The sequence below is a fragment of the Oreochromis aureus genome, linkage group 6, assembly GCF_013358895.1.
Source record: "Oreochromis aureus strain Israel breed Guangdong linkage group 6, ZZ_aureus, whole genome shotgun sequence".
In the NCBI taxonomy this organism is placed as follows: Eukaryota; Metazoa; Chordata; class Actinopteri; order Cichliformes; family Cichlidae; genus Oreochromis; species Oreochromis aureus.
In genome coordinates this window covers 9,759,759-9,787,284 of record NC_052947.1, presented here as the reverse complement: position 1 = coordinate 9,787,284, position 27,526 = coordinate 9,759,759, and the positions used below count along the sequence as shown (strand labels likewise).

Here is a 27,526-nt window from a genome sequence, read left to right as displayed (position 1 = left end):
ACAAAGAAGTTTAAACAAGTACACACACACACACACACACACACACACACACACACACACACACACACACACACACACACACACACACACACACACACACAACAAAAAATGTAAAATTACATGTATTTCTGGTTATTCTTTATTGAGATTTTAACCGTTTTTAGTTTTCATGGAAAATAACTGTGTTATTCATGACATGACACAATTTCAAATAAGTAAATAGCTGCCACACAAGAATAAATAAAATCAAAATCATTGTCACAGTACCTACAGTGCGGTCATTTAACTATCTGTACACACTGCCTTTATGTATCCAAAACATATTAGTTAAAATGCGCTCTTTAAGACATTTGGTTAAAATAGAATTTGCGAATCCAGAAAAACAATTCACAACATAAAGACCGCCAACACTGCAGTCCTGAAACCAAGCATGATAAAGTATACACATAATAGAGTACTCTGGTTATTTGTCTGCTGTAGCACACATCGTAATATGTTTCCTGTAATAAAGTTACCAAGTTAATCTGTTGCAAACAATTCAACATTGTTAAATACGCTGCTATATGGCCCAAACTATTGGGCCACGCCTCTAAATCTATTCAGGTGTTTCAGTCCCATGACTACAGGTCTAAGAAATTAAGCATCCATGCAGTCTGCCTTTGCAAATATTTGTGAAAAAATGGGTCTGAACAGTTCACTGCTCTCACACTGTGGTACTGTAATACTATGCTATGAAGTGTCTGACAATATATGCTGAGAAAGTGAGTGCAGGGGTGCATAGTCAAAGCCACCAAGGTTCTGCACAGCTCCAAACCTCCTCTGCCACAGACAGAAGCATCAAAAATGTGCACTGGAAGCTTCATGGTATGGATTTAAATAGCCAAGCAGCTCAGTATGTATGTGGCCAAGAACTTTAGCCCATGTAGGGAATTTTACCACAGTTTACACAGATTTACACAGTTTAAAGTTAGTCAGGTCAGCTAGTGTGATGGCAGAGAGGGCAGCCTTTACATTGTAGAAAGAGTCACATTATTTTATTCTGGGGTGACAGTAACTGTGTATGAGCTTCTAAGCAGGCATAAATATTAACATAAATATATAAAAAATAAAAGTAAAATACATTCATGAAACTGTCAAAGTTGCTGAAAACTGAGCAGAAGAGAAATATTCATGTGATGTTACATTTTCCTGAGAACTGACTGGCTGTGATGACTCCTCCAAGTGCTACATGCTATTTTGTCCTGCTAGTTGAGCCTGCTGTCTGTTCTCAGCCCTCCTCCTGTTTCACTGGCATATATCCATCACCAGAGGGCTCCACCGACCTGCCTGCTGACATCAGAGCAAACCCCTGTGTCATGTGACCTGGCTGGCGCTGCACAGCTGGACTCAGACGTGGCCCAGGCAAGTTCAGAGGCAGTTGTGGAAAAGAGAGCAGGGAGCATGGTAAAGCACTGGGAGGATGAGGTGGAAACAGGAAGCGTGTAGATTCAGTGGACTTATCAGCATCCTCCATGCCCTCATCCTGACTCAGCTGCTCCTCTCCCCCACTGCTAACACCTGAATCCAAGCTGGGAAGCTCCGGGCTGTCAGCCTGCTGTTTCTCCACTCGCTCATAATCAGAACAAACCTGAATAAACTTGCCAAACACACCTCCACTGCTTCCAAACAGCCTCTGAAAATCTGCCTTTTGTTCATTCCCTCCCTCCTTCTTTTCCTCACCCTCAGGTTCCTCATCATGGCTATCAGTCATATTGATGCTATCTGCCTCCATGCTCTCTTCACTGACCTCTTCACAACTGCACATGCCTGAATCTAGACTCTGGAGCCTAAATCGATCATTGTCGAGCCTCTCAGTTTTCTCGTAGTCTGAAATCACCTGCACTGGCTCACTGTTACTGCTGCCTTTGAGCAGCAACATTAACGTCTCCTTTTCTTTCTCTCTCGCTTCATCGCTTTTCTGTTCTGTGCTTTTTCCTTCACCCTGACCACCAACAGGGCCATAAGGCGTGTCAGCCGCACAGGGCTTCAGATTCCCAGCAGTGAGTGAGGAAATAGGAGGAGTACAAAGCTCAGAGTAACTTGGGTTAGAGAAGCTGGAGCTGGTGGAGTCATAGCTGCCTTTGTTCAACACCATCTTCTCATCTGGCTTGTAGGCCACAACAGCATCCACAGGCGAGGTTAATTCTACAGTGATCATTTCCACTGAGTTCAAGAAGGAGTGAAAGTATTCACTGGTGAACCCACTCTGGAGGAGAGAAAGTCACAGAACAGAAGAAGAGATTAGAAAGATTTGAAATATACAAGAAATTCAATCTGCACTTGAAGAAAAGGATTAAAAAGATGAATGGGCAAATATACTGGATCGGTGAGCAATTTTGTTTGTCTAGTTAGACTTTTTATGTTGCATGCTGTGTCTGTTTATCAGCTGCAGTTATCTCATTTTTATTTGTAGATGGTAATGACAAACTATTTGAACTCAAAACTAAAGAAGATTCCGTATTCGACTTACAGCCATATGTGGCTGACACACAGCTCAAAATAAATGCTAATGACAGCTGCTAGTCATGTACATTTCCTCCAAACATGTTCACCATGATAGTACGATAGTACACAGTATTTTTTACTGCCTTGAAATGGCAATTTCAATTTTTTTCAGTTTAAACTTTAAACTGTAACATGATTACATGATTTAACAGTAGACAGTAAAGAGGACGCATCTGGAGCCTGTATGCTTACCTTAAAAGGTACATTCTGCAGGAAGGATTTTCCTGGGTCTGGTATGGGCTGACCTTTCATTGTCTTTACTACGTAAACCCTGAGGAAACAAAATTACAATCAAAACCAAAGCTGTCAAAAGAATCTTTTTTTTAATACATCATACCAGAATAACTAATCATAATATACTGCACATTGAGATATTTTTGGAAAAGTTTGCTTACCAGTGTTTTTTAGTTGTGCAGAGAATGACTGCCATTAACGCAACACCTGCTGTAATTATGCACACAACAAGTCTAGGAACACCTGAAAAATACAAGAAAATAAAACAGAATAGAATAACTTTATCGACCACATTAATAGAAAATTGTCTTCGGTTCACCAAGTCAAAAATCAAGCAGGCAATAAAATCATAATAAAAATATTGGTAGTAATCAGACCACATTCAAACCTAAGCATAAATAAAACTCCAATATACCTATAGAAATACATCACAGTATATGATGGATTTTTTTAAGTAATAAATGCTTTTGACACAAAGGATCTCTTATAGACTTTTTTGCTAGCTAGAGGTATCCTGTAACATCGTCCTGAAAGCATTAATCAAAATCAGAGTAAAGAGAGTGTTCGGGGTCAGTAACAATAGACCAGGCTTTCCTTAAGACAGCCTGAAGATAATTCAATTCAATTCAATTTTATTTATATAGTGCCAAATCACAACAAAAGTCACCTCAAGGTTGCTATCGACCAGTAATTGTTCCAGCAGTTCTAACAATCATGTTACAAAATAATCTCCAATTAGCTTTCTTGTAAATGGAATGAGCATAAAAAATAAACCTTGTCCTCAAAATATGTTTCCAGATACTTAAAGATATTAACGACTCTCACAGACTGACCAGAAAGTGAAACCTTTCATGGGGACTGGGTAATTCAAGACAAGCTTTTTCATTTTTAATAAGGAAATAATGAAATTTACACCCTTCTTTCAACCTGCATCCCTGAGCAAAATCATTGGGGCTTGAGTTCCTATAGAAGACCAACAGTAGCCATATCATCAGCATATTTTCACATTTTCACCTCCTATCTTGGAGCTGCATGCCATTTATATAAACAGAGAATAACAATGGTAATAAAACACACCCTTGAGGAGCCCTTGTTCTGACTACAATTTCATCAGGTAAAACAACTACTAATTTTCTGTGGGCTTTAGTTGCTCTTATAAAATGTGTGCCCTTGTTGTACTGAAACAGAAGACAGAGCCGATCACGTTAGCTTAGAAAAATGAGAGAAGGCAGGACTGAATGTAAAAGAGAACTCTGGTAAGATGTTGCTTTTAACTGCAGAGTTTCTTAAACTTAACCATTTGGCTTTGGAGCCATTTGGCAAAAAAAAAAAAAAGTACCTGATGGTGGTTTTCTTTTTCCTACTGGTGACTCCCATGATGCAGTGGGGCTCCAGTCGCTCCAGGCTCCCTCGGGTTGAGGTTTAACAGACCGCACACGAACTCGTGCCTCGTACTTCTCGCCTTGTATCAGTTTGTCTGGCTCCAGCTCTGCCTTGCACTCATCCTCGCACTGAATGTCAAGGTTTTTCTGCACGTTGGGATCCTGACAGACAGAAAGATTTTTATATCACTTTATTTACTCTTGCTCTGAATTCACACAAACACAGGGCAAGGATCGTTTGTACACACTATTTAAACGTGCACTTTCAGGATCTCAACTTCATACCCAAACTCATTCACATTGTGATACAAAATCTAAACTTACACTCCATGACTGATCCTGCTGCTTCCACTGCAGTTCACTTCTGTATGAACTGATCCTTTCATGTTCAGGGTCTTGGGACAACCAGGAAACAGAGGTGACGTTGACTTCTGGCTTCGAAGGAGGATTCACCTTTACTGTAATAGTTTGCACATGAACACAAACACATGAATCACACAAATATGTTTTATGGGCACCGTAAATAGCTCATATTGTAAGTGACAATGAGGTAGTATATTATAGATTACACTCACTGTGACAGGATGGCATGTAGGAAGTGATTAGACTCTGCTTCATATGAGCACAGCTCAGATTCATGGACAACACATGGAAAGACAGAAACTGAAAGAAAAATTTAAAAAAAAAATTAAATAAAATGATCCCAAACTAGTGCAGATCTAAATCGATTGGTAAATTTAAAATGTTTTGATTTAAATCTACAGATAATAGTTTCGATGTAAATCTATAAGTGATGTATATGTGCTTGAGGCTTGAGGTTTTCTTCGGTGTCACAGAGTGAAACTCAGATTGTGATCACAAGGGTGGGACCAGGTATGCTTCTTCTTAATTTTTGATATATTATTATTTCATATGTGCAGGTATACCCGCACATATTAGAAAAAAAGGGTCCAGAATGCTCTCTCAGAGTAGCTTCTACGTTTCGAGAAGTTTGCATTTTCACTTTCTTGTCAGGAATACTGATAGTAGTCTGTGTCTGCACAGAAGCCACAATTAGCTTTAATTTCACTTCAAGTAAAAAAGAAGCCTGATCCTGTCTGAGTTATACAGACAGGATCTTGTAAAGATTCTAAACATATTTTTAATAAACAGGGTATCCAATAACAATGCTAGTTGTTCACACACTCACAGTGTATTCCATTTCAAAGATCAGGGAGCACTCCTTTAGGGCTGGTCTGGAGATGTCAACAGACTTTAGGTCACAGGAAGCGTTGTAAGAACTGAGAAGAAGAATATTCATTTGATTTTGCTTTAGATTATGTTACTGATGACATCTGTGACTTGTGTATTGTAAGTATTATGCATCTGGGTTTTCTTTTTGTTACTGAGGTCCTTACATGTAGCTAGATTTATATTGAGCATGTATCGTGCATGCAGTGTCATCAGACACGGATCTGCTGTTCCACAAACATGTGATGATTCTATTGTAGTCAGTGTAGCAATTGAGATCTGTGAGAAATAAAACAAGAGAGATGGGATGAAAATGAGTAAATATGTCAAACGACAGATCTTAAAATCAGTTAAACATGAATCAAGAGAAAAAAAAGACTAACTCTGTGGCAGGCTGGGACACTCATCACTTCTGCAGAGCAGCAGCACAGGCAGCAGAAGAAACAGGGAAAGGGTTTTCTTATTTCTCTCCATTTGTTAAGTCCTCAGTTTTCTTTCTTAGAGGCTGCTGGGATGGTTTGTTTCCAAAGCTCGGTGACTGGAAGATTTGAAGGACTGTAGTCGCTCCAGAGTCATCCTGCCCAGATAAAAAAAAAAATTTAAAAAGTGTTTTTTTAAATCATCTGGTTGACAAGATGCAACGAGGTGACAGAGGAGTTTGTCACAGTTTTATTTCTGCTTCCACACATAGAAAAAAAACTGCTGCCTACAAACACATCAAGAATAAGTTGTAACGTAAGCAGTCGATGGAAAAACAGAAATAGAAGTGTTTCAGATCCTGCCCCAGTCCTCTGCGGTTCCACATCTGTACAAATGTGACATTTGTTCTCTTGCAGAAACAGGATAAATGAACAATGATGACTTGAGACAACAAAGTTCCAATGTAAATCAGGCTTTTGAATCAAAATGAACACCAAATACAATGTCATTGATATTTCCTTTTTCAGGGTAAAACAAGACCAGCTGTTTTTTCTGAAAGACCACACTCATACAGCCATTAAAACAGGTAATGAAAATAAATACTCTGGTCAAATTCTCATTTACACTCAGCCACGCACACTCAAGGCATGTAAAAGCTTTTCATCAGCTTCCTTTTTAGAACATACAGCAGTCTGCCTTTTTCATCCCGCCCACATTTGTGCATAATTTCTGTATATCAGCTGTTTCCATTCAAACTCCATTGGAATTCAGCAAAACATTTTAATAACGTGCAGTTTAAACATCAAACAGTTCTCTTAATAAAATAATAATAATAATAATAATAATTTTGTCAGCTACACAAACCCAAACAGATAAAAGAAAAAGAAAGAAGCAAAGGTTGAATTCATTGAATTCAACCTTTGCTTTGAATTCAAGCAATACAATCAATTAACACTGTAGAGGATCTTACTTTGAATCGACACTGCTCTCCAGACTAAAATGTGAACTTTTGATTAATTATTCTTCACTTCTGAGCATTTGAAGCACATCAACACGTGTTTCCTACTTCCTATCATTTCCTTCAACTGACAAATAAGGTTAAATTTAGTACCTGATGACACATTTAAAGATGCAGTCAGGTAGAAACTGGCAGCTTCTGCGTTAATGTTTCAGTTGTAAACTTCATCCTCATTTATTAGTTTGTTGACTTTAATACAGCCTGCCATTTCTCCCAGCCTGTTGGATTTTTAACCGTGCACAGCAATTCACACATAGGCATGCTACAGCTAATACTTATAAATGTATTAGCTGCAGCTGCCTTTGCATGTGGACCGCAATGACATTTAAACTCTGTGAAAAACAGGATGAAAAAAAAAAAGTGTTTGTGTGGATTCGTGGTTTTTGTGGTTTTGCTGCCAGGTGCAAGCTGACCCACAAACACCCACAGCCTGACCTAAAACTTTCACGTCGTGCGTTTACTGCAGCATTATCTGTAAATACTTTTTAAAGCATTTTATCTCTGCAAGAACACATTGATATTCAAATGAACCTTTCTTTTCATTGTGATTAACGCAAACATATTAAGTTTATACTGCACAGTGCTGGCGTTTTAGATTCTTTACGTTTAGATTCCCATTCATAACATAACATATATTCTGCTTTGCATCATGATAGAAAAATTAAACCTGCAGCTGGAACCCTAAATATGATCTTCCGCCAAATTCCATAGAATAACTGCATGTTCCAAGTGTCGTGCAGAAGTCAACACTTGTGGCAATTCGTGGCAAGTATACCATGAGTTGCTGCAGTTTAAAATGCAATGAGACATTTTAAAAACCATTAACTGATAAATATTTGTGGTGCCAGTATCATCTCTTTTAGAAAAAAAGAAAAAGTGTTCTTCTCCTTTTTTCTAGCCTAAACTGTTGCACACTACTGTTTTTCTTCCATTTCCGTGCACAGGGGAAAGCACATTTTCTTGGTGCTTCTACGGTCACCTGTTTGCAAGGTTTAATAAAGGTCAAGATGTTTTTCTGAGAACTCAAATGTTCCATTATTCTGACAGGTTCACTTCCTGCTAACGGCACTTAAAAAAACTTAATCTGATTGCATGCAATGAGCTCAGACTTGCAGGATTTAAATAAATGGACTATACAATTTCCAGTTATGCACATTACAAGAAACTGTTTTAGTAGTCAGGAAGTTGATAAGCTTAACAGGAGGCACTTTGTGTAAAAATTAACAAGTTGTCGGGGGGGGGGGGGAGTTACACTAACTACATCCTCTTAAAATGTACTATTAGACTGAGTCATGTGCTGCAGCATAAAAGCAATATCAGTTCCATCCTGACATTGAGACTCTCTGATGAAAGCTCGTTTAGGGTGACAATCTGGCATGTAGTGATCCAAGAAGATAACAGCCTTGAAATCTTCCAGAATAAAAAAGTGAAACACCAGTATGGGATAGGAAATGAAGTAGATGAGACTGATATGAGACTGCTTATATTTTATTCGTTATCTGTTCTTTCCGCATGTAAATGGTCTGACAACATAAACCTACCTGACACCTCTAATGCACTGCTGCTCCTCAGTGTGAGTAATCTCTAGAAACTGACCTTTCACTCTACCAGATCTATAAACGTCGCACTGCAGTCACATCAATCTGTAGCAGACGGCTCAAACAAGGCACATGTTTGATGTGGGTGTTTTGGTTTAATCACAGCAAACTCTTTCTTCTTGCCTGTGTAGAAGTCCTCTGCAGTTAAACCATTCAGACAGACTGCAGTGGTTTCATAGAACAGTGACTCTTTTAAATGCAAAAGATTCATCGTGAAGTTCCATGAGGTTCTGTGCCAACACTCACCTTTATTCATCTTCAACAATATCACTAGTAAACATTGCACACATTTTCATAGCTATGATGACAGAGCCAAGCTATATTTATTTAGGTGAAACTGTCCATTTAGTCACATTTAAGTGTTTCTTAAAGACATAAAGGTCTGGATTATGTAAAATTGCCTACTTGTAACCTCTGGTGTTGTGTATAGAATACAGAGCATGAACAGAGTCACTGTAATTACTTTGGATAGCAATGCCTCAGCCTTAAGTATTCCCACTCTGACAAACCATTTTTACCCTTACAATGTCATCAAAGCCAAGTCTTTTGGACAGCCTTGTTTCAGCTGCGTAATATTGTCCAATTGTGTCCATTGTTTCTGATTACTGCTGTTTGTTGTTTTTGGTTTGACTTCAACAAGACTTTTTCTGTTCTGGTGGATTTTTTGAAAAAAAAGTTCATAAGACTCAAATCACAAGTCTGTTTTGAATCAAACCTGAAGTCATGTGATTAATGACACTGGTCAAAGTCATACTGGACAGTCCACAGACTTCTCCAACTAACAGGAGATTCTAATGATTTAGGTCAGTTCACTTAGTCCACTTATCCAATCGTGGAAAACCCGCTTTGTCAGTAACTTCAGAAAATCAAGATTCCTCTTCTTGCCTCTTCTTATCAGACACTATCTTAATACTTTACCTTCTAAGAACCATTTTTCATGTGTTAAGCACAAGTTCTCTTTATATCATTTGTCTACTGACTTTTGGACTTCCCCTACACTGGTCCTACAGCAAAGTGAAAAAGTTGACACACTTTGATCTCTTTTTTTTCTCTTTCGTCTCTTTCTCTCTTTCCTTACTCACTTCACTGACACACGTGAAAAAAACAACCACAAACTGAATACAAATACACACTAAAAACTTAAACCACATCCTAACCCCTTTGTCTTCCCAGAAAGATATGTTTGTTTCCAATAACAAAAAAGCAAAAAAAAAAAAAACCTCATTCACAATCCAGAAAGTGCTCTTCATTTCTTGAACTACTTTTTTTCTTGACATTACTGGTGCAGCGGTTTCTGAAACCACAGTTAGTGATGAGCTGGAGTAACATGTTTCACTCATTCCTGTGGACATAAAGATCATAACTGCTTCTTAATAATCATCATGTTAAGCTTCACTCACATGGTTTAGAGTCCGGTCCACCCTGCCAACCTACATGACTGACAAAAATGCCACTCATTAGATGGTTGGTGTCAGGAAATGCAGATTTCCCCAGGCAACTGGTGGTTACCAGAAGGCTGCTGACCTGTCTGGGTATTTTTTCTTTCCTTCTTTTGCGTTTTGGCTGATGTTCAACCAAACAGAGGCAGTAAAGATGTTTGTTGCATCCCGACTATAAATAGCTAAAATGAGCAGGGTTGTCAGTTGGTGTAAACTTGTCTTGTTTACTGTAAGTGATTCATGGAAACATGATCATTATTATTATGGTGTCAGAGACAAGAGCAGAATCTGCAGAGTAGCTTTTACGTGATCAGATGCTTGGAAATGAGATGGTTGGGTTGATTATGCCGCTATGGCTTGAATTCATAACTGAAAGGGTTGAAGGTGGGAGAAATTAGCATACCATAGCCACACTTTAGGAGTAGGCGTATCCTGAAACAGCGGCGGCAGCAGTATGACTGTTGAACACGCAGGGACACATAATTTTGTACAGGCAGACAATAAATCCCCTGAGCTGTTTCCTTTAATACTGCTGGCAGGTAGAAATTTGGGTGTTTACAGCTTACCACTAGCTTTGTGACATGTCTGAATTTTAATTTGTTTAATACTGTTTATGGGTAAAATCAACATGATAAACTTGCTTGTTAGCATGCTGACACATTTCAAACTCCACTCCCCCCAAAAGCTTTTGTGTGCATGGAAGACTTTTGTTTATTTGTCAAAACTATCCACATGTCCTTTTAGAAGCCCTTTAACTCTGGCTTGTTTTCTTTCTCTCGCTCCTCCACACTATTTTGTGTCTTGACATTCTGCCACCTCCCCCTGCCTCACCCCCACACCTGTTTTCCTGTGCCTTTTAAAGTGCATCTTTCCGAGTTAGCATTTTTATTAAAGAGACAGCATTAGGTATCTTACTGGGACTAGTTTTTATATCTAAATATATTTCTGTCTACTTGGACTTTTAAGGTTATCTTTAGTGTAGAATACATTACAATCACAATATTACTGTGAAAAGTCTTCTTCACAATTATATTGTGGACAATACAGTCAGAACTCCTGCATAAAGACAGTAGGTGAGCTTTAACTTGATATGATTTTATGACTTAGATACAGAAAAAAAGAAAGCATTTCCCATTCATCACATGCACGTAACCAGACACTACTAATCTCGCTTCAGAGTAGACTTTATCGCTTTCTCCATCACGACTATAACTACTGCAACACCATCTTTTCTCACCGCAGGTTCATTCATTCATAGCAACTAAAAATTGTTTTTGATCTCTCTTAGAAAAGAGCTGATAAACCAAGTAAACATTGAACTTACCGTTCCAGAGTTGTTCAGTGTGCCGTCATTGCCATGTCTCTAAGGTTATTCAGGCCGTGTGCCCTAAACATTTCTTTGACTGAAGTTTTGCCGTCTTGTGTCTAGAGTGACGTATTGGAAAATTTTCTGAGAAAAAAAGAGGCTGTGGTGCTGTGGTTTCCCTTGGGGTTGTAACTTGGTGACATTCAATCAGCGTGTCAAGAAATGTGAAACATGGTGAAAACCCCTTTTTCTATGTTCACATAAACACTTTCTGTTCCCTTTGCACGGAGTTTCTATTATTTGTTATTTCAAAGAAGAGGTGTGTTACTATGACTTGGTAAGAAGTAAAAGTAGTATGCTAGTGCAGAAACTATAATTTCATGCCTCTGTTTTGTTTGCTTTGCTAAACTAAATTCAAAGTCAACTCTTTTTAAGTCCAGGTTAAATGATTACTTGGGAAAAGTTCGATATCTCATATGTTTACATAAGAAATATGAAGGTTAGCTTAGCAACTGATAAAGGGTGAGAATGGGGGAAACAGCTGGCTTACTAAATAAGCTTATTGGTTAATTTAATTAAAGTGTGAAAACCTCTATTTCTCATCCTACCTGTTTTTTCTGTGGGTAAAACACAGTGTTGGTGTTACTGTAATCACAATGCATGTACCTGTTTTGAGTAATACAACACATCACTGTCCTAAATTTAGTTTTGTTCTCGTGTGCATGCACTCACACAGCAATCATCCCACTGCAGTTTCCTGGAGGCACGATATAAGTGGCAGAACAGTCTATACTACAAGAAAGTGACTGTGCCCAGGTAATAAACAACTATCCACTGCTGGTGAAATGCTATCAATTTGGGAAAGGACTTAAAATTGGAGGTGCTGAAGTGTGCACGTGTGCTAGAGTGTTGTACTTTTTTTTTTTTTAATATGCCAATGTTGCAAGTACCACATCCAGCTGCACACAGCAGATAAAAATAGACAGCCTAAATCTGACTGAACTGGGACTCGCAGGTGAGAAAGTGTTAAAGACAATATTTTAACACATACACCAAAACAAATATTAATCATGCGCTGTGACACGTCAGGCACACACAAGCAGATAACCAAAAAGTAGGCCAGTCTCACGATTAGGGGCGCTTTTAAGCCACAGCACACAGGATATACAAGAAGCCAACTTGTGCATAACTTACTAGAACCTGGCCAGACACGTATAAAAGGTTTAGGCAATGCATTTTGTTCATGAGGGGTTGAATATCCTGAAACCCTTAATCCCCCCAAAAATGATTTTCAACATGAGCTATACCTCTCATGTACTCATTTTCAATTCTGTCCATCCTGGTCACTCCTAGTAAAACATCTTGGTATTTTCAACTCTGCCGCCTCCACATCAGCCTCCTGCCTTTTTTTCAGTGCCATCGTCTCCAAACCGTACATCATAGCAGGTTTCACCACCACACTGGAAATCATCATCATCATCATCATCATCATCATCATCATCGTTTATTTATATAGCACTTTAAAAACACACAAGGCTGACCAAAGTGCTGAACAATAAAACATAATAGATACCATAAGAATAATAAATACAATAAAATAATAAACATAGCGAAAACAATAAAATGTAAGTAAATACAAGTCAGTCAACCACTGAGTCAAAAGCCAGTAAATAAAAATGCGTTTTCAATCTGGATTTAAACACCATCACTGATGTCGATTGCCTAATGTGAAGAGGAAGATTATTCCAAAGCTTAGGAGCCACAATAGAGAACGCTCGGTCTCCTCTCAGTTTCAACCGTGATTTGGGGACTGAGAGCAACAACTGCTCAGCTGACCGGAGCGAACGAGTGGGGACATAGGGCTTCAGCAAATCAGACAAATATGCAGGTGCCAGACCATTTAAAGATTTAAAAACCAATAAAAGAACTTTAAAATGAATCCTAAATTCAATTGGAAGCCAGTGCAGGGAGGCCAGGACCGGAGTAATGTGCTCAAATTTCCTTTTACCAGATAAAAACCGTGCAGCAGCATTCTGTACTAGTTGCAGGCGTGTCAGAGTGCCCAGTCCAACCCCTATTAAAAGGGAGTTACAATAATCCAAGCGTGAGGTTATAAAAGCGTGGATAACAGTCTCCAAGTCACAAGAAAAGGTTTAACCTTCGACAGACGCCTGAGGTGATAGAATGACGATTTCACCACCCCATTCACATGGCCATCAAAGGTAAGTGCAGAGTCGATTTTTAACCCAAGATTGGTAATCGAGCTCTTCAGGTGAGGCGTCAGAGCAGCAAGGTCAATATCAGGCATATCAGAGGAACGATTCGGGCCAAACAGAATTGCTTCCGTTTTACGTTCATTAAAATTTAAAAAGTTTTGAGCCATCCATGACTTAACACAGAGGTTCCCAAAGTGTGGGGCAGAGCCATTGCAGGGGGGGCGCGGTATGAAAAGAAAAAAAAACAAAAACAAAAGAGCGCTTGGACACTGTGGACAGGTTTTTGACGGGGCTCCCAAACGCAAAGCAGGAGATGAAGCATCGCCAAATATGTTTCCAAACAAACTTCCTTCCAAGCCAAAGACAGGAAAATATGGTGAAGCATATCTTCCCTTTGGCTTCACCTGCACAAGTGCCAAGGTAGGTCTCCCCTGCAAAATTAGTTTCCCTGCGTCGGGAGCAGCGCTGGGCTCTTCAAATCACGGACAAACAGTATCCCACATTCTTGATTTTTAGTTCACAAACACTTCTTGTAATAACTAACTACTCCTGACATTTTGGACATGTTAGCTCTTTATGCAGTAAAGTTACAGTGGGATACAAATATCAGGCTGATCCTGCCGTAATTTGTTCCCCCGGTTCAAATCACGGACAAACAGTATCCCACAGCTGTTTATGTGTTTAAACCCATTTTGCACAGAGAGACATTTTTTGAAAAATGTATTGACAGCAATGTTGAATATTATTACACAGGAAAAAAAAACAACTACACGTAAAATAATTACACCGTGACGCCTCTGCCTTTCTAAATGCAGGGACAGTAACTGCGTGTATATGTAAGTGTGTAAAACCTGAAGATAGTCAGATTAACAGTAACAGTATTTTGTCTCTATCTGCCATTCTGCAATTCATCTCACGTAAACAATAACGTGGCGCACAGCGTGACGTGAAAAAGGGACATACCTTTGATATTGCGTGACGAACTCTGTATTCCTCGTCCACACGTAAACGCAAAAAAAGGAGTTTTAAATAATCTCCGTTTTCGGTGAATCGCAATGCCGTTTACGTGTGGACGAAAAGCCCAAACGCATAGAAACAGCTGCGTTTTCAAAAATACCCGTGTAGGTGTGGACGTAGCGTAAAAGAGTTAGTAGTATATTTTATTACTACCTGTAATTTATTGCCGTTTACTTGTATTTGCTCAATTGTTTACTAAATGTTTGAGGTGTGAAATAAACCGCAATGGAGTGTGGTGTGTGTACACATATGGGTGTGTGTGTTTGGAGGATGTGTTTGTGCGGGGGGGTAGGTGATGGGGGCGCGAACATTTTTCTTGTGAAAAAGGGGGGCCTGGCAAAAAAAGTTTGGGAACCACTGACTTAACATCACTAAGGCAATCAAGCAGGAGTCTAATTGGGGAGCTATCAGAATGACTGAAAGGAAAATAGAGCTGCAATCATCAGCATATAGATGAAATGAAACATTGTGTTTACGAAAGATCGCACCCAGTGGCAGGAGATACAATGAAAACAGTAATGGCCCAAGAATAGATCCCTGTGGTACACCCCATGACAGAGGGGCCACAGAGGACGATAACGAGCCCAACTTAACACAGAAGCTCCTGTTTGAGAGATATGATTTTATCCACAGGAGTGCCAAGCCAGAAATGCCCACACAATGCTGTAATCGAGAGATCAGCAGGTCGTGATCGACTGTGTCAAATGCAGCAGTCATATCTAGTAGTATAAGCACTACATGTTTACCACAGTCTGTCGCTACAAGAATATCGTTCATAACCTTTATGAGAGCTGTCTCTGTGCTATGAAACGGCCTAAAGCCGGACTGAAAAACTTCAAACATTTGAGAGTTGTTTAGATAATCCATCAGCTGAGTGTGAACAACCTTTTCCAAGATCTTACTCAGAAAAGGAAGTTTAGAGGTGGGTCTAAAATTTGACATTACTGAAATATCTGAGCCTGGCTTCTTAAGTAAGGGATGAATAACTGCATGCTTAAACTCACTTTCCATTCTTTCCATTCACTCTTGTCACACATCACCCTTGACACTCATCTCCACCCACTGCACTCTCTTCTTCACCTCTGTTGTCTACTATATGAGGCTTTGGATGGTTGACCCCACCTTCACCACCTCTTCTAGTTGCATGTTTACCGTTCCCCCTGTATCCCTCTCATTCTCACTCATGTATTCTATCTTCTACTGACTTTCATTCCTCTATTCTCCAGTGCAAACCTCCACATGTCCAGGCTCTCTGCGACCTTCTTGCCACTGCAAAATATCATCTGTAAGCATCAATAGTTCACGTTGACCCTGGCCTGACTTCACCTGTCAGGCTGTCCATCACCATCAAAAACAGGAAGGGACTCAACGTCAAACCCTGATGTAATCCCATTCCCACCTTGAACTCATCTGTCACTTCTATCACACACCTCACCCACTGTCTCGCTGGCGTCCTGCATGTCTTGCACCACACTCACATACACTTCTGATTTCCTAACACACTACCTCAGGCACCCTATCATATGTTTTCTCTGGATCCATGAAGACTCTGCAACCCCTTTTGATGTTCCAGCAACACTTTAAAAAAAATTTTTTGGGGGGGGGCCTTTTTCTGGCTTTATTGGATGGATACAGTGAAGACTGACAGGAAAGTGAAAAGAGACAGAGTGGGAGACGTGCAGCACATGGTCGCCTGCTCATCCAACTATGCTAAACCAGTGCCCATCCAGCAACACTCTTAAAGCAAACATTACACCTGAAGTGCTCTTTCACAGCATGAAGCCATACCTCTACAGCTCTTCACATCACCTTTGTTCTTGGAAAGGAATGAAGAACATGTGTACTTCTTCTCCATTCCTCATGGGTCCTCTCAATCTCCAGGATTGTGTTAAACAATCTAGTAAGAAAGTCCACTGCCCTCTCTCCTGGACACCTCCATACCTCCACAGTTATGTCATCTGGATTAACTGCCTTTCCACTCTTCTATAGCTGCCTCACTTCCTTGCTACTAATCCTCTGCACTTCCTTATTGGCTAACTATTCGCTTTCCGTCCCCCTCTAGCTCTCATTTTTTTTTACATTCATTAGCTTCTTAAAGTATTCCTTTCATCTTCTCAGTCCACTCTTCACTTCTTAGCACATTGCCTATATTATAAATAAAATTATAGTAGTATATAATAGTATAATATTATACTAATATTTTGTACTGTTGTGACATCTTGTGGCAGGTATTAGCTGATTGTTCATTGCACCTTTTGTAACTACTGTTGACTGCTATGTAATGTCATTTGTCCATGATGCTTGACATTTTAAGGAAAAAAATATCATTATGTTGTATTTTTACTTTCTAAATCATGCATTTCTTAGACGGATGAAAACAGGAACAGTTTATAAAGTGTTTTTACAACTTTATCTACCTTTATCTTTTATATTATTTTTTGCATTTGGCAGGGGGTCTGTGATGTCTGCCTTTGCACTGCTGCGAACAGAACATTAGATCTCTCTAAGCATCAATAGCATGCTAAAAAACAGCTAACAGCAAGAGACCAATCAGAGATGGAAATATCTCAAGACTCTAGTTTCAAAAAAGCCTTGAACTCTAAAGAAAAAAGACCTCAGGAAACATTTTCCTGATGGGTCTTAATGACTAGTTCCAACATTTATTTAAAACATGATTTATATTTTCTAAGTTATGGTGCCCATTAGACTCATAAAGGACATTAAAGCCAAGTTAAGATCACCAACTGTACATTACAGTTATGTATAGACAAATAAATGATCGTAATATGAATTTAATCAGTAATTATAACCAAAAGATACTTAATAAATTTAAAATGTTGACAGTGTTCTTGAAGAAAAACCTTCATTTACTGTTTGATGAGAAAATGTTTGACTGTTCCACAAATTTTTTAACAATGTCAGTTTCAGTTCTGTTCAATGTTATCAAATCAAAATAACAGTTCCCTCACAGCACTTTTTATTGTGATGTAAGATCACTATAATGACAGAGCAAAAACCACAACAATAACATGACCCCCAAATAGCAAGCACTTGTCGACAGTGAGAAGGAAAAGCTCCCTTTTAACAGGAGGAAACCTCCGGCAGAAACAGATTCAGGGTGAGGCAGCCATCTGATGCGACCATTTGGGTGAGATTTACGGCAACACTTTAACAAGAACTATTTAAGAATTTCAGCCATTATTTATACAAAGTAACACATTTTTCAAGTGGATACAATCCTGAGACAACTCTGTGTGTAGATGCAGGTGCTCAGCAAAGCTGCTCAGAGAAACTAATTAAAAATACTCATGATTAAATGTTCAGACAATTTCACCTGAGCTCCTACTATACAACAGTGCTGAATGCCAAGGTTTAAAACTCTAGTGTAGTGCTGCCCTCGTGTGGAAGCTTCAGAAACATTTTGATACTACACAAAATCAAATGGCATTTAATGCTGGTAATTATAAAGTGGAAAGGTTTACATATTAACTTCACAACGACAACTTCACATTGAAGCCCTGAAAATATAATCAGTGTTAAAACAAGCGAGCTTTTTCTTCTTATTGGTATTTTGATTTGTTTTTAGTCTAACTAGAATTTAGGTTGTGATTTGAAATAAAATAAAATTAAACTTAAAATGTTAAAAAATTCAATTATTTATGACAGAAAAAAAACAAACCAAGAGAAAATAGAGAAACAAACCAAGAGATTATCTTGGGACTCCGCTGCTATTCTAAGTTATCACCAACAACTTTCCAAAAGAACTCATGTTCACAGCAAGATAACAGAAATCATTTATCATAGCAGCACACTCACCAGTTAAGAGACAGGGTGACTACTCCCACATTGCAACAGCACAAATAATGAATTTGTCTTCTCGGTGACACGTACAACTACACTGCTCAGAAAAAGCAAAAGGCTTTTTTAATGCGAAAGAGGAAGAGAGGACATTTGAGTCTCACTTCCCTGTCAAAGGTCAGCTTTAACATTTCAACTTATGTACAGCAACTCTTTTGCTATGCAGTGGAAAAATGCCATTAATAAAATACATGTGACTATCACCAAGTACGTCACAGCAAAGTGGGTTTTGACGCCACCTTCATGTTTCCTTTAGCTTTTAATTGAATGCAAGACTATTTTATATCTGTTCATGCTGAACTTTACACTGAAATCCCTTTAAGTCACCACAGAAAAACAATCTTTTAAAATGCTGTACAGTAATTGGCAATGTGTAACATGAGATGAGACAGTAGCAATCATGATAATATATTAATTTATTTTTTCTTTAGACACAAACGTCTTGTTTCACTTGGAGGATATCTGATTTTGGAAGGGGAAAAAAACAAAAACAAACAAGAAAACATCACAATCCTTAGGCTGTAATCAGTCAACAGGTCAAAAGTCCATCGTTTAAACTGCATTATTCTAAGAGCCTAACAAAGTAGACTCTGCTTTCTGCCCATTTTCAGTCCTTTTTAATCAGTTACAGCCCTGATAAACATGTTCATATTTATTTTACCAAAGATTAGACAAGATTACAAAGTGTAGGTGTCTTTGAGTGCCAATAACAACTTTAATTACAAATCATCTATCAGTATATAATAGATGAACAACTTCAAAAAAAAAAAAAAAAAAAAAAAAATTCCCAGTGGTGTGTTATTAATACAGAAGCTTTTTGGACATTCTGGGAAATTTTGCTAACCTGCTGCTGGCTGTGACTTCACAGGAGGAAGTCATACAAATCCCAAATGGCCAAACTACAACAGCAACAACAGCACAAGTGATCCAGCCTAAAACCATCGGTCCCAGGTCCTTCCTGTTATCACAAATGTTTCCCTCTGCCATCTGATATGACGTGCTCGGGCACGGCGCGGGTGTACCACTCCGACCACCCACCGTCGTACACTGACACCCCCGGGTGCCCACACTCGTGGGCCGCCACCGCCACGTGGCACGCGGTCACTGCAGAGCCGCATAAGACACAAAGCGGGCGGTCGAGATCCACACCAGCACGGGCGAACAGAGCCTGGAGTTGTTCCTTTGGCAGGAAGTGACCAGAAGGTGACAGGAAGGAGTGGAAAGGAATGCTGATGGAGCCAGGGATGTGGCCCGGCTCTGTGTCTGTCAATCAGAAAGAGCAGATACATTCAGAATATGATTAAATAATCTGAAATAGCAAATGTGTATTCTTAATTAATTAAGAGACGGGCAGTTACAAAGAAACATGCAATAAAAAAGACCTTTAGAGATTTTGATTAGCCTTGGTGGCTCTGAAGCTAAGATTTTAAGTCGTGTGTTGTCCTGTGTTGATCCCTTCTGTTTTTCTCAGTCTGGATTATGTTCTACACTTTGAATGTGGACTAAAGTAAAATTCTTGAGCTGCCGCTCTTTTTTCTAAATATTTTGCAGGGAAAATGGAAAATACGTGCAGCACACGCACACGCGTGAAACACACGCAAACATACATGGAAATACAGTATATGAGGCAAAAACAGAGTTTGTTGATATTTGGTATGACCACCTTTATTCTTCAACACAGCCCAAACTCTCTTAGACAAGCTTTGTCATTTCTTTAAGTAGGCTTCAGGAATAGTTCTTCAGGTTTCTTAAGGACATTTACACTGTCCATGAAGAAGAAAAACCTTAAAAGATGTTTTTAAGATTGGCAAACTGTAGCTCAAAACCACTTTCAAAAGAAAAAAAAACAAGAAAGTCTGGCTTCTTGGAGTCCAGCTATTATGAAATGACAAGTGGCTTAAGGCTTTTGCACTGTATTGTAGCAACTATGACATCACCCATTGACTAGTAAGTGAAGTCTCGCTGTGACTTATTTCAGCATTGTGACTGTGGTGTTTTAAAACCACATGTGGCAAGCAATTGTGAAACCAATGACACTGCACAATCATTGGGTAAAAACTTACTATTGAAGTTGTGCCAGCCATTAAAAAGAATTCAGGCTTAAGGCACTTCTGTTTTGGCTTCACTTTTTAGACCTTTCTAGCTACACCCTCCTTGATGCAGTCTCTAATCCTGGAGTGACCTTTTACATCATAAATAATTTTACCACACATGTTTAGTGCCATTAGTAAAACTGTTATCATCCCCATTTCTGAATAATTTGTTATAGAGTAAATGGCCTGTATTTGTATAGCGCTTTACTAGTCCCTAAGGACCCCAAAGCGCTTTACACATTCAGTCATCCCCACACACATTCACACACTGGTGATGGCAAGCTACATTGTAGCCACAGCCACCCTGGGGCGCACTGACAGAGGCGAGGCTGCCAGACACTGGCGACACTGGGCCCTCTGACCACCACCAGTAGGCAACGGGTGAAGTGTCTTGCCCAAGGACACAACGACCGAGACTGTCGGAGCCGGGGCTCGAACCGGCAACCTTCCGATTACAACACGAACTGCCAATTCTTGAGCCACGATCGCCTAGCAGAGTACACATGATTAGCAAATCATTATAATCTGCCTTTGTATTGACTGCCTCTTAGTATGGCATTTCCGTCTCCACTCTGCTAGCATAAGAGAGAGTAAGAGGTCACATGGCGTACGTTATATTAGTCCAGCTCAGCTGCATTCGACTCTGAACAAATCAGTAGAGAGGCATGTGACAGAGGGCTCCTAAAGTCCGGATGAGGAAGGATGACAGTCTTAAAAATGAGATAAGAAAAGGAACATAATGTGATAATTGATGACTCAACCCTGTGACCTTTTGGATACAGAAGGACCATGTGGACGAAACCCCAGAAAGGGTTGTGAAAAAAAAAAAATAGTCAGGTGTTAATAAACCACAACCACACTGGGACAGACAGTATTTTAGTCTTGACTATATCAGTTATAATGGAAAATTGGTTCAGTGTTTCAAAAGCAAAACTCTGCATCGAGGAAAAGAAACCGAAACCCGCATTTGCTACGTTTTCACTACCACAGTCAAATATGTGTGTTTGTATCAATGTTTGATATATAAACAGACATTACAAAAACTGATGCTTAAACTCCCAAGTGAGTCATTCAGAAGAGCAGATTTAGCATGTGAAAATTTTATTCATTGCCCCCCAAAACTGAATCCTGGCTGAATTTACACGTGCAATGAAAAGGGAAGTGCTTCTTTTTTTTTTTTTTAAGAGAGCAGTCAGAAAGGTCACTGCTCAAACTGCTTTCAGAAGTGTTCTGCTTGCAGAGGAGCCCTGTAACAGCACATCAGAGCTTTACCCTCTAACAGTGTGTGTACTGTGAGAAGTATATGGATAAGACATGTATATCTTATCACTGTTTTGTCCATTCACTGAGTTCCGTCTTTAAAAAACATCAGCAGATCAAAGGTTGGACTATTGCTGCATCTAAATGTTTAACCATTCACTTTGTCTGCTACTATGGTACAGCAGTGTGTGTGTGTGTGTGTGTGTGTGTGTGTGTGTGTGTGTGTGTGTGTGTGTGTGTGTGTGTGTGTGTGTGTGTGTGTTTCATTGACTATAGCTAGAATGCAGGCTGAGTACGGCCTGTCTGCCTGACCTCTTTTCATGTTTGTCTTGTTCAGTCATCCAAGCCCATCCTGCTGGGTTTGCACAGAGCAAACTCCATAAAACTCTATGTACAAGGAACTAGCAAACCATTATCTTGTTTTTCCCCCCATTGCATACCTGTGTCTCCCTGACGTCACTGTCAGAGTCAAACTGTAATTGTGTTTTATAAGATACTATTTATTGTTCATGTTTGTTCATTAAATATCCCATCAATACTAAAGAGAAGAGTTTCAGTGGGGCAGTAACATAAAATATAATCATGAGTCATGATATCCTCCCCTAATAACAATAATAACTTATTGTGACACGTTTGTGTGTCTATCCACCTCCACTGCCATGAGTTTAAAGTCTTTGTTTTGCAGTGTAAAACTACCAGAAAAACAAGTCTGCACAGACAATAGGAAGACATTTGGAGAATTTCAAACTGGTAATTGATACCCTCCTCCAGCTGCAATCCTCGAACCAGTTTCTGATCGGTCATTCTTAAACACTCTTAAACAAGTTGATTGGTTCAGTCATTCTGATTATCTTAAAACAGGAACGATAAGATCATCAATGTTGTCTATAAACCCTTTAATGAAAAAGTGACGATCAACAATGTACCTAATAAAAGCTACTGAGGAACGTTACTGTGAGTCACTCAGTCATCACTTTGACTAACATAAAAATTCTATTAAAAAAAATACATGTCACCATCTTTTCCAGGGAGAAAGAGTGTAACGTTGGGTTCTTTGGAAGTATTTCAGTTACACACGGACATGAGTCAGACCGGAAATCCTGGCACAAGTGTGTCCCAACAATAACTGAGTTGTGAAGTTATCTTAATCAAGGCATTTGTCATCAAGGGGCAATACGAATAAAGATACAGTACACGCCCCCTCATGACAGTGTGCCTGTAGTCTGTGGGATGAAATGAGGGTGTCAGTAATCTGAAAAACAAAAGCCTGAGTGGGGCATGCAGGACTGTAACCATCATGAAGGCTCTAATGCAGACTACTCACTGTCTCTGGGTTCAGGGTCCAGTCCTTTGAACCTGCCTGTGGGCCTGGCATCCACCACCTGGAACTCTTTAGTCTCCAGGTTATCCAGGATATCCTCGTAGGTTTTAATCCACGAGCGGTTCAGAGAGGCTTTGAACTCGGTCGCTGTGGGTCTGACGTACCGGTCACTCACAGGTCGACCCTCCAGCTCCCAGTTCCTGAGCCCCCCATTGAGCATAGAGACCGCACTGTGCCCAAACACCCGGAACATCCACCACACACGGGGCGCCGAGAACGCCCCGAACTCGCTGCCATCGTAGACCACGACGTGCGTGTCGTTTTCTATTCCCAATTTCCCGACGTATTCCGCAAAATAGTCCTCTGACGGCAACATATGGTCCAGAGGAGAGGTTTTATCGCAGCACTGGTCAATGTCAAAGAAAGCTGCTCCCGGCACGTGCTTCTTCTTGAACTCGCTCTTTGCGTTTCTCCGCAGTTTGGGTAAATACCACGAAGTGTCCAAGACCCGCATTTTCCCCTGGACCTTTACAGCCTGAGCCAGCCACTTAGAGGTGACCAGAGCGGTGGCTTGGAGAGCCATGGTGAACTGAAGATGCAGACAGGCTACAAAGTTTACCTAAGTTTCACGGTATTTAACAAAACCGTGCCAAAAGTCGGGAGCGGTCGAGTGAGCAAAGGTACTAATGGTGGGGAGAGAGCGCATGCCAAACCGTCACGCCCCTCGGTTCACCTGACACTGATAAAAGTGAAAGGGGGACACAGTAAAAATGGCATTAGCCTACATTTTAGACAAAGTCTGAAAACCGACACTCATTCGTAAGCCTGCAGCGAGACATGCATATTTTTTTCAACTCCAACAGAAAACGTAATCTATTAACCCATCTCCGTGGGAAGTGAAAATAACAGAGGACTGGAGCCACTCATTAGCCACCTCACTGGCTAATTCTCTTTACCTAATCTGGAGATTGCTTCGACCTACATTTTAAAATAGCATGACTTATCATTTTACTACACTTTCTCCTTGTCCCACAGTTTCCATAGTGCGCCTCTTCTGTTTTGATACTACTACTACTACCACTTGTAGTAGTAGTAGTAGCAGTAGTAGCAGTACTACTACTGCTACTACTGCTACTACTACTACTAATAATAATAATAATAAAAAATTTAAACTAAAGTAGTTGAAATAGCACAACAGGTCCAGCAGCATTATCCAGGTAGGAACTTTGTTCATTTTTACCTCGTCAAGCCGACTGCTTTTAACCGACGCACGCGAGCTTGCCGGATGTTTATGGAACCACATGTTGTTACCCGGTTATAAAAGCAGATTTCTGTGGATGTAGTTTGTGGAAAGTAGAAGAAAACTTTTGTAGCTTGAATCAGGATGTCGGCTTCGTTGATCAGGAGAGGACTGGAGCTGCTGAGCAATGACATTAAAGGTCAGTTTAGCCTCTTGAGCTTGCTGTGCCAGTTGGCTAACAGTATTAGACATTAGGGCTCTCGCTAGTATAATTCTGACCATTCCTTGTGACTGATCAGTGTTTTTACATTGTTATAGTTAGGCTGTAATAGATTGGGTTTATACTGTTGCTTTAAGGTCTAAACCTGATTACTTGAATATTATTTCTGAGGTCTTTAATAAGGAAATCACGTTGTCGTCATTAAATCATAGCAACGTAGAGCCTGAAAAAGACAAGTGTCGTATGTGAATAACCGTACTATGCTTAACCTCAACCTACATAACATTCCTGTGAGGAAAGCAATTCCTTATTGGGTGAGCGGGTACTTGGTTTCAGCACAGCTGATGTCAGGAGGACCCTGAGAAGAACTGATGTACCAAAGCAGCGCCTCGGGACTGGTGCTCAGGGAATGCGCAGATCAGCTGGGTCATGTCCTCACAGACCTCTTCAATACCTCACTGAACCATGCAGTTGTACCATCATGTTTCAAGAATTTTACCATCATACTAGTTCCTAAAAACAGTCCAGTCCCATGTCTTAATGATTATCACCTTTTAGGACTCACAATGTGCATTTCAGTTCCGCATTCAACTCAATCATCGTCCAGCATGAAAGAATGCGGCAAGCGGAGACAATTGATGGGGACTGGTGGACCACAAACAGCACTGTCTTTCACACACAGCTTCTCATCTATAACATTGTGGTGGAGGTGGACGGCAGCACTATGTTTCTAGCTTTGTAGTTCTCTTGTAATGGAAGCACAGCAATGTCTCAGGTGAAGAGTGTATTTGGAGCAGAGGAGTCAGATTCTCCAACAGTTTCTTTCTCATAGCCATCAGGTTTCTAAACTTTAATTCTTTAATACCCCTCCCATCTACACACACACACACACACACACACACACACACACACACACACACACACACACACACACACACACACACACACACACACAGTGGACTGATCTCCCTGCTGCTGTGATACTCCATTACTATCTATAAGTGTAATATACTGGTAATTTAACAATACTGCTGTGTTTTATACAGTATATTTTTTATGCATTTTACATTATTTTTCTATAGCTCTGTTTGTTACTACAATTTTTATTAATGTTGTGAGCCAGTGCAACGTGATCCCATTCAGATATGCTATGATTAGTGTATAGCTTTTGAATGACAATAAGATCGATTCACATTCTTAAAAGAACATGTTTCCTTGTCTGCAGCTTACTTTGGGTTTTGTGCTTGTCTTTTTGTGTTTCCTGCCAGATGTCACTAAAGTGAAGAAGAAGCAGCAGCAGACCCCCAGCTCAGCCACAGTGATGGAGCTGGTGAGCACCAAGCGGCAGGGAGTTACCAAGCAGGTCAAAAGACTGCAAGGCCGTCTCGGGCCTGGCAAGAGCAAAGCCACTGTTAAAGACAAGAGGATCAAGTCTGCAGTGGGTCAGTCTGCTTGCTGTATTTCAGTCTTCTTCATGCTTAGAATAGAAGACATCTGTGAAAAAGTAAAAACAATTAGTACAGATGCTTTTGTGTTTTTTATGTAAGGACCAGTAGGTGGCAGCATTGGTCTTAAACTAAGTTGTAAAATGTACAGCCTTTCACTGAAAAAGAACTCAAATCTGAATAATTGTTCTGTTTCAGTAATGTAAACTCTTTTACAGTCTAATATTCAGTTGATGGTGCTCTAAATTTCTTGTTCTTTGGTTTGAATTGTAGAGGAGTTCAGGAAGAAGCAGGGGAAGAGCCATTTGAGTGAGAACCTCAAATACTTTATGGAAACTGGCTGTAAAGCAACAGATTCTGACACACTGAAGGTAACCAGGTCATCAGTCCCTCACATTTTACAAGTACTGTCATTATCTGTGACTCTTATCTATTCTTGGAACACTGGAGTCCAAAATGTTAAGGAGGATTTAAAAAGAAGAGTCATATTTACATAAAAAAGCAGCTTACTCACAGACACAAAAATACTGGTGGCATCCAGTGGTACCGCTCAGCCTGCTAGTAGATGCACCGATGGTATCAATTTTAATGTCGGCAAACAATAAACATCCTGTGCAGTAAAGATCTAAAGATTTATTTATTTTTTGCATTGTTGATAACCTAAATAGATTCATAGCCATCACTGGCTAGTGATGAACTGCTTTTGTTGTCTACAAGTGGCTTTGGCCCTAAAGTGCTGATTTGATTTCTGTCTGACTTAGATCGTGAACCACAATAAAGGGAGGCAGTCAAGAAATCACCCGGACAGGCCTGCGAAGAAGGCCAAAGAGGCAAAGTCTTTGTTCACTGAGGAGGAGTTCCAGCAGTTTCAGAAGGAATACTTTGGCAGGACTGTGGAGGAAAAGAAATGAAACGGACACAAAGACACTGCGCCCACAGCAGAAGCTCCAGGGCTGCGTTTGGAGGATTGAAGTGGATTTCTGGACTAGATTTTGTTCTAATTCATGTTTACGTAGTGTCTGTCTGGTTTGGGTTTTTTTTTCTTCTTTTCTTTTTCTTTTAAGGGTGTCTGCGTGACTAATATGCGTACATTTTGAACCAACCACAGGTTGAACTTCATAGACAAAGTGTGAAAAGTCATTTGCAAAGAGAGAGGAAATTACTGATATATGATTTGTGTCAGTCATAGCTCGCAAGTCCTTTGTTTCATTGTTTGTGAACTAAAAACGTAATGAAGCTCACCTTTAATTCACAGCCAAGAAAAACACCACATTCACGGCTTTAATAACCAGATAAGCTTAGCAAGAGCCATTACAGTGTGGTTTGAGAGAACAAATTCCTGAAATTCTGGGCTTATGGATGACTTATACAATACATTTCTGTTTCTCATCCCTTCTTCTTTGATATCTTCTTAGACTTTTTTAAGATTATTGAATTATTTTTTCAATAAAAGCTGTAATTCTGGGAATAAAACTGCATGAAACATCTCATAGATCTAAAGATATTAGAGTTGCTAATTAATCAATTATTAAATAATATCAGTCAGCACAAAGGTTTGGGATTTCTATTGCAACCACCTTGAATTAATAGCTTCCATCATTTTCATCATTCCTCCTATAAACACGTGCTTTCATATGGTCATCCTCAAACTTGTTGCTTTATTAAAGTAATGAAATAATGACTCA

General features: G+C 39.7%; 3 protein-coding genes across 6 annotated transcripts; 1 reads left to right on the top strand and 2 right to left on the bottom strand.

Moving 5' to 3' along the window:
• Positions 1–107: 107 nt before the first annotated feature.
• On the bottom strand, positions 108–18,302 carry LOC116312609 (cytokine receptor common subunit beta-like). 3 transcript variants are annotated; one of them, XM_039613451.1, is made up of 10 exons: positions 16,193–17,692; positions 5,774–5,967; positions 5,558–5,669; positions 5,350–5,440; positions 4,736–4,823; positions 4,485–4,618; positions 4,118–4,322; positions 2,940–3,021; positions 2,737–2,815; positions 108–2,245 (listed from the first exon to the last, which is right to left on the bottom strand). In XM_039613451.1, exons 2-10 carry the CDS (start codon positions 5,862–5,864, stop codon positions 1,268–1,270), a joined length of 1,860 nt encoding a protein of 619 aa, XP_039469385.1. In that variant the 5' UTR covers positions 5,865–5,967; positions 16,193–17,692; the 3' UTR covers positions 108–1,267. The 3 variants fall into 3 exon arrangements, with proteins under 3 accessions (XP_039469385.1, XP_031585929.2, XP_039469384.1); XM_031730069.2 differs by lacking the exon at positions 16,193–17,692 and adding an exon at positions 18,221–18,302 and having other exon boundaries at positions 109–2,245; XM_039613450.1 differs by lacking the exon at positions 16,193–17,692 and adding an exon at positions 11,190–11,314 and having other exon boundaries at positions 109–2,245.
• On the top strand, positions 13,179–27,526 carry rps19bp1 (ribosomal protein S19 binding protein 1). Of its 2 annotated transcripts, none has more exons than XM_039613452.1 (4): positions 13,179–13,393; positions 25,665–25,838; positions 26,115–26,212; positions 26,603–27,526. In XM_039613452.1, exons 1-4 carry the CDS (start codon positions 13,381–13,383, stop codon positions 26,750–26,752), a joined length of 435 nt encoding a protein of 144 aa, XP_039469386.1. In that variant the 5' UTR covers positions 13,179–13,380; the 3' UTR covers positions 26,753–27,526. The 2 variants fall into 2 exon arrangements, with proteins under 2 accessions (XP_039469386.1, XP_031585902.1); XM_031730042.2 differs by lacking the exon at positions 13,179–13,393 and adding an exon at positions 24,117–24,375.
• Positions 17,837–24,000, bottom strand: LOC116312587 (3-mercaptopyruvate sulfurtransferase). Its single transcript, XM_031730041.2, has 2 exons — positions 22,940–24,000; positions 17,837–19,525 (listed from the first exon to the last, which is right to left on the bottom strand). The coding sequence occupies exons 1-2, from the start codon at positions 23,517–23,519 to the stop codon at positions 19,227–19,229; spliced, it is 879 nt and encodes a 292-aa protein (XP_031585901.1). The 5' UTR covers positions 23,520–24,000; the 3' UTR covers positions 17,837–19,226.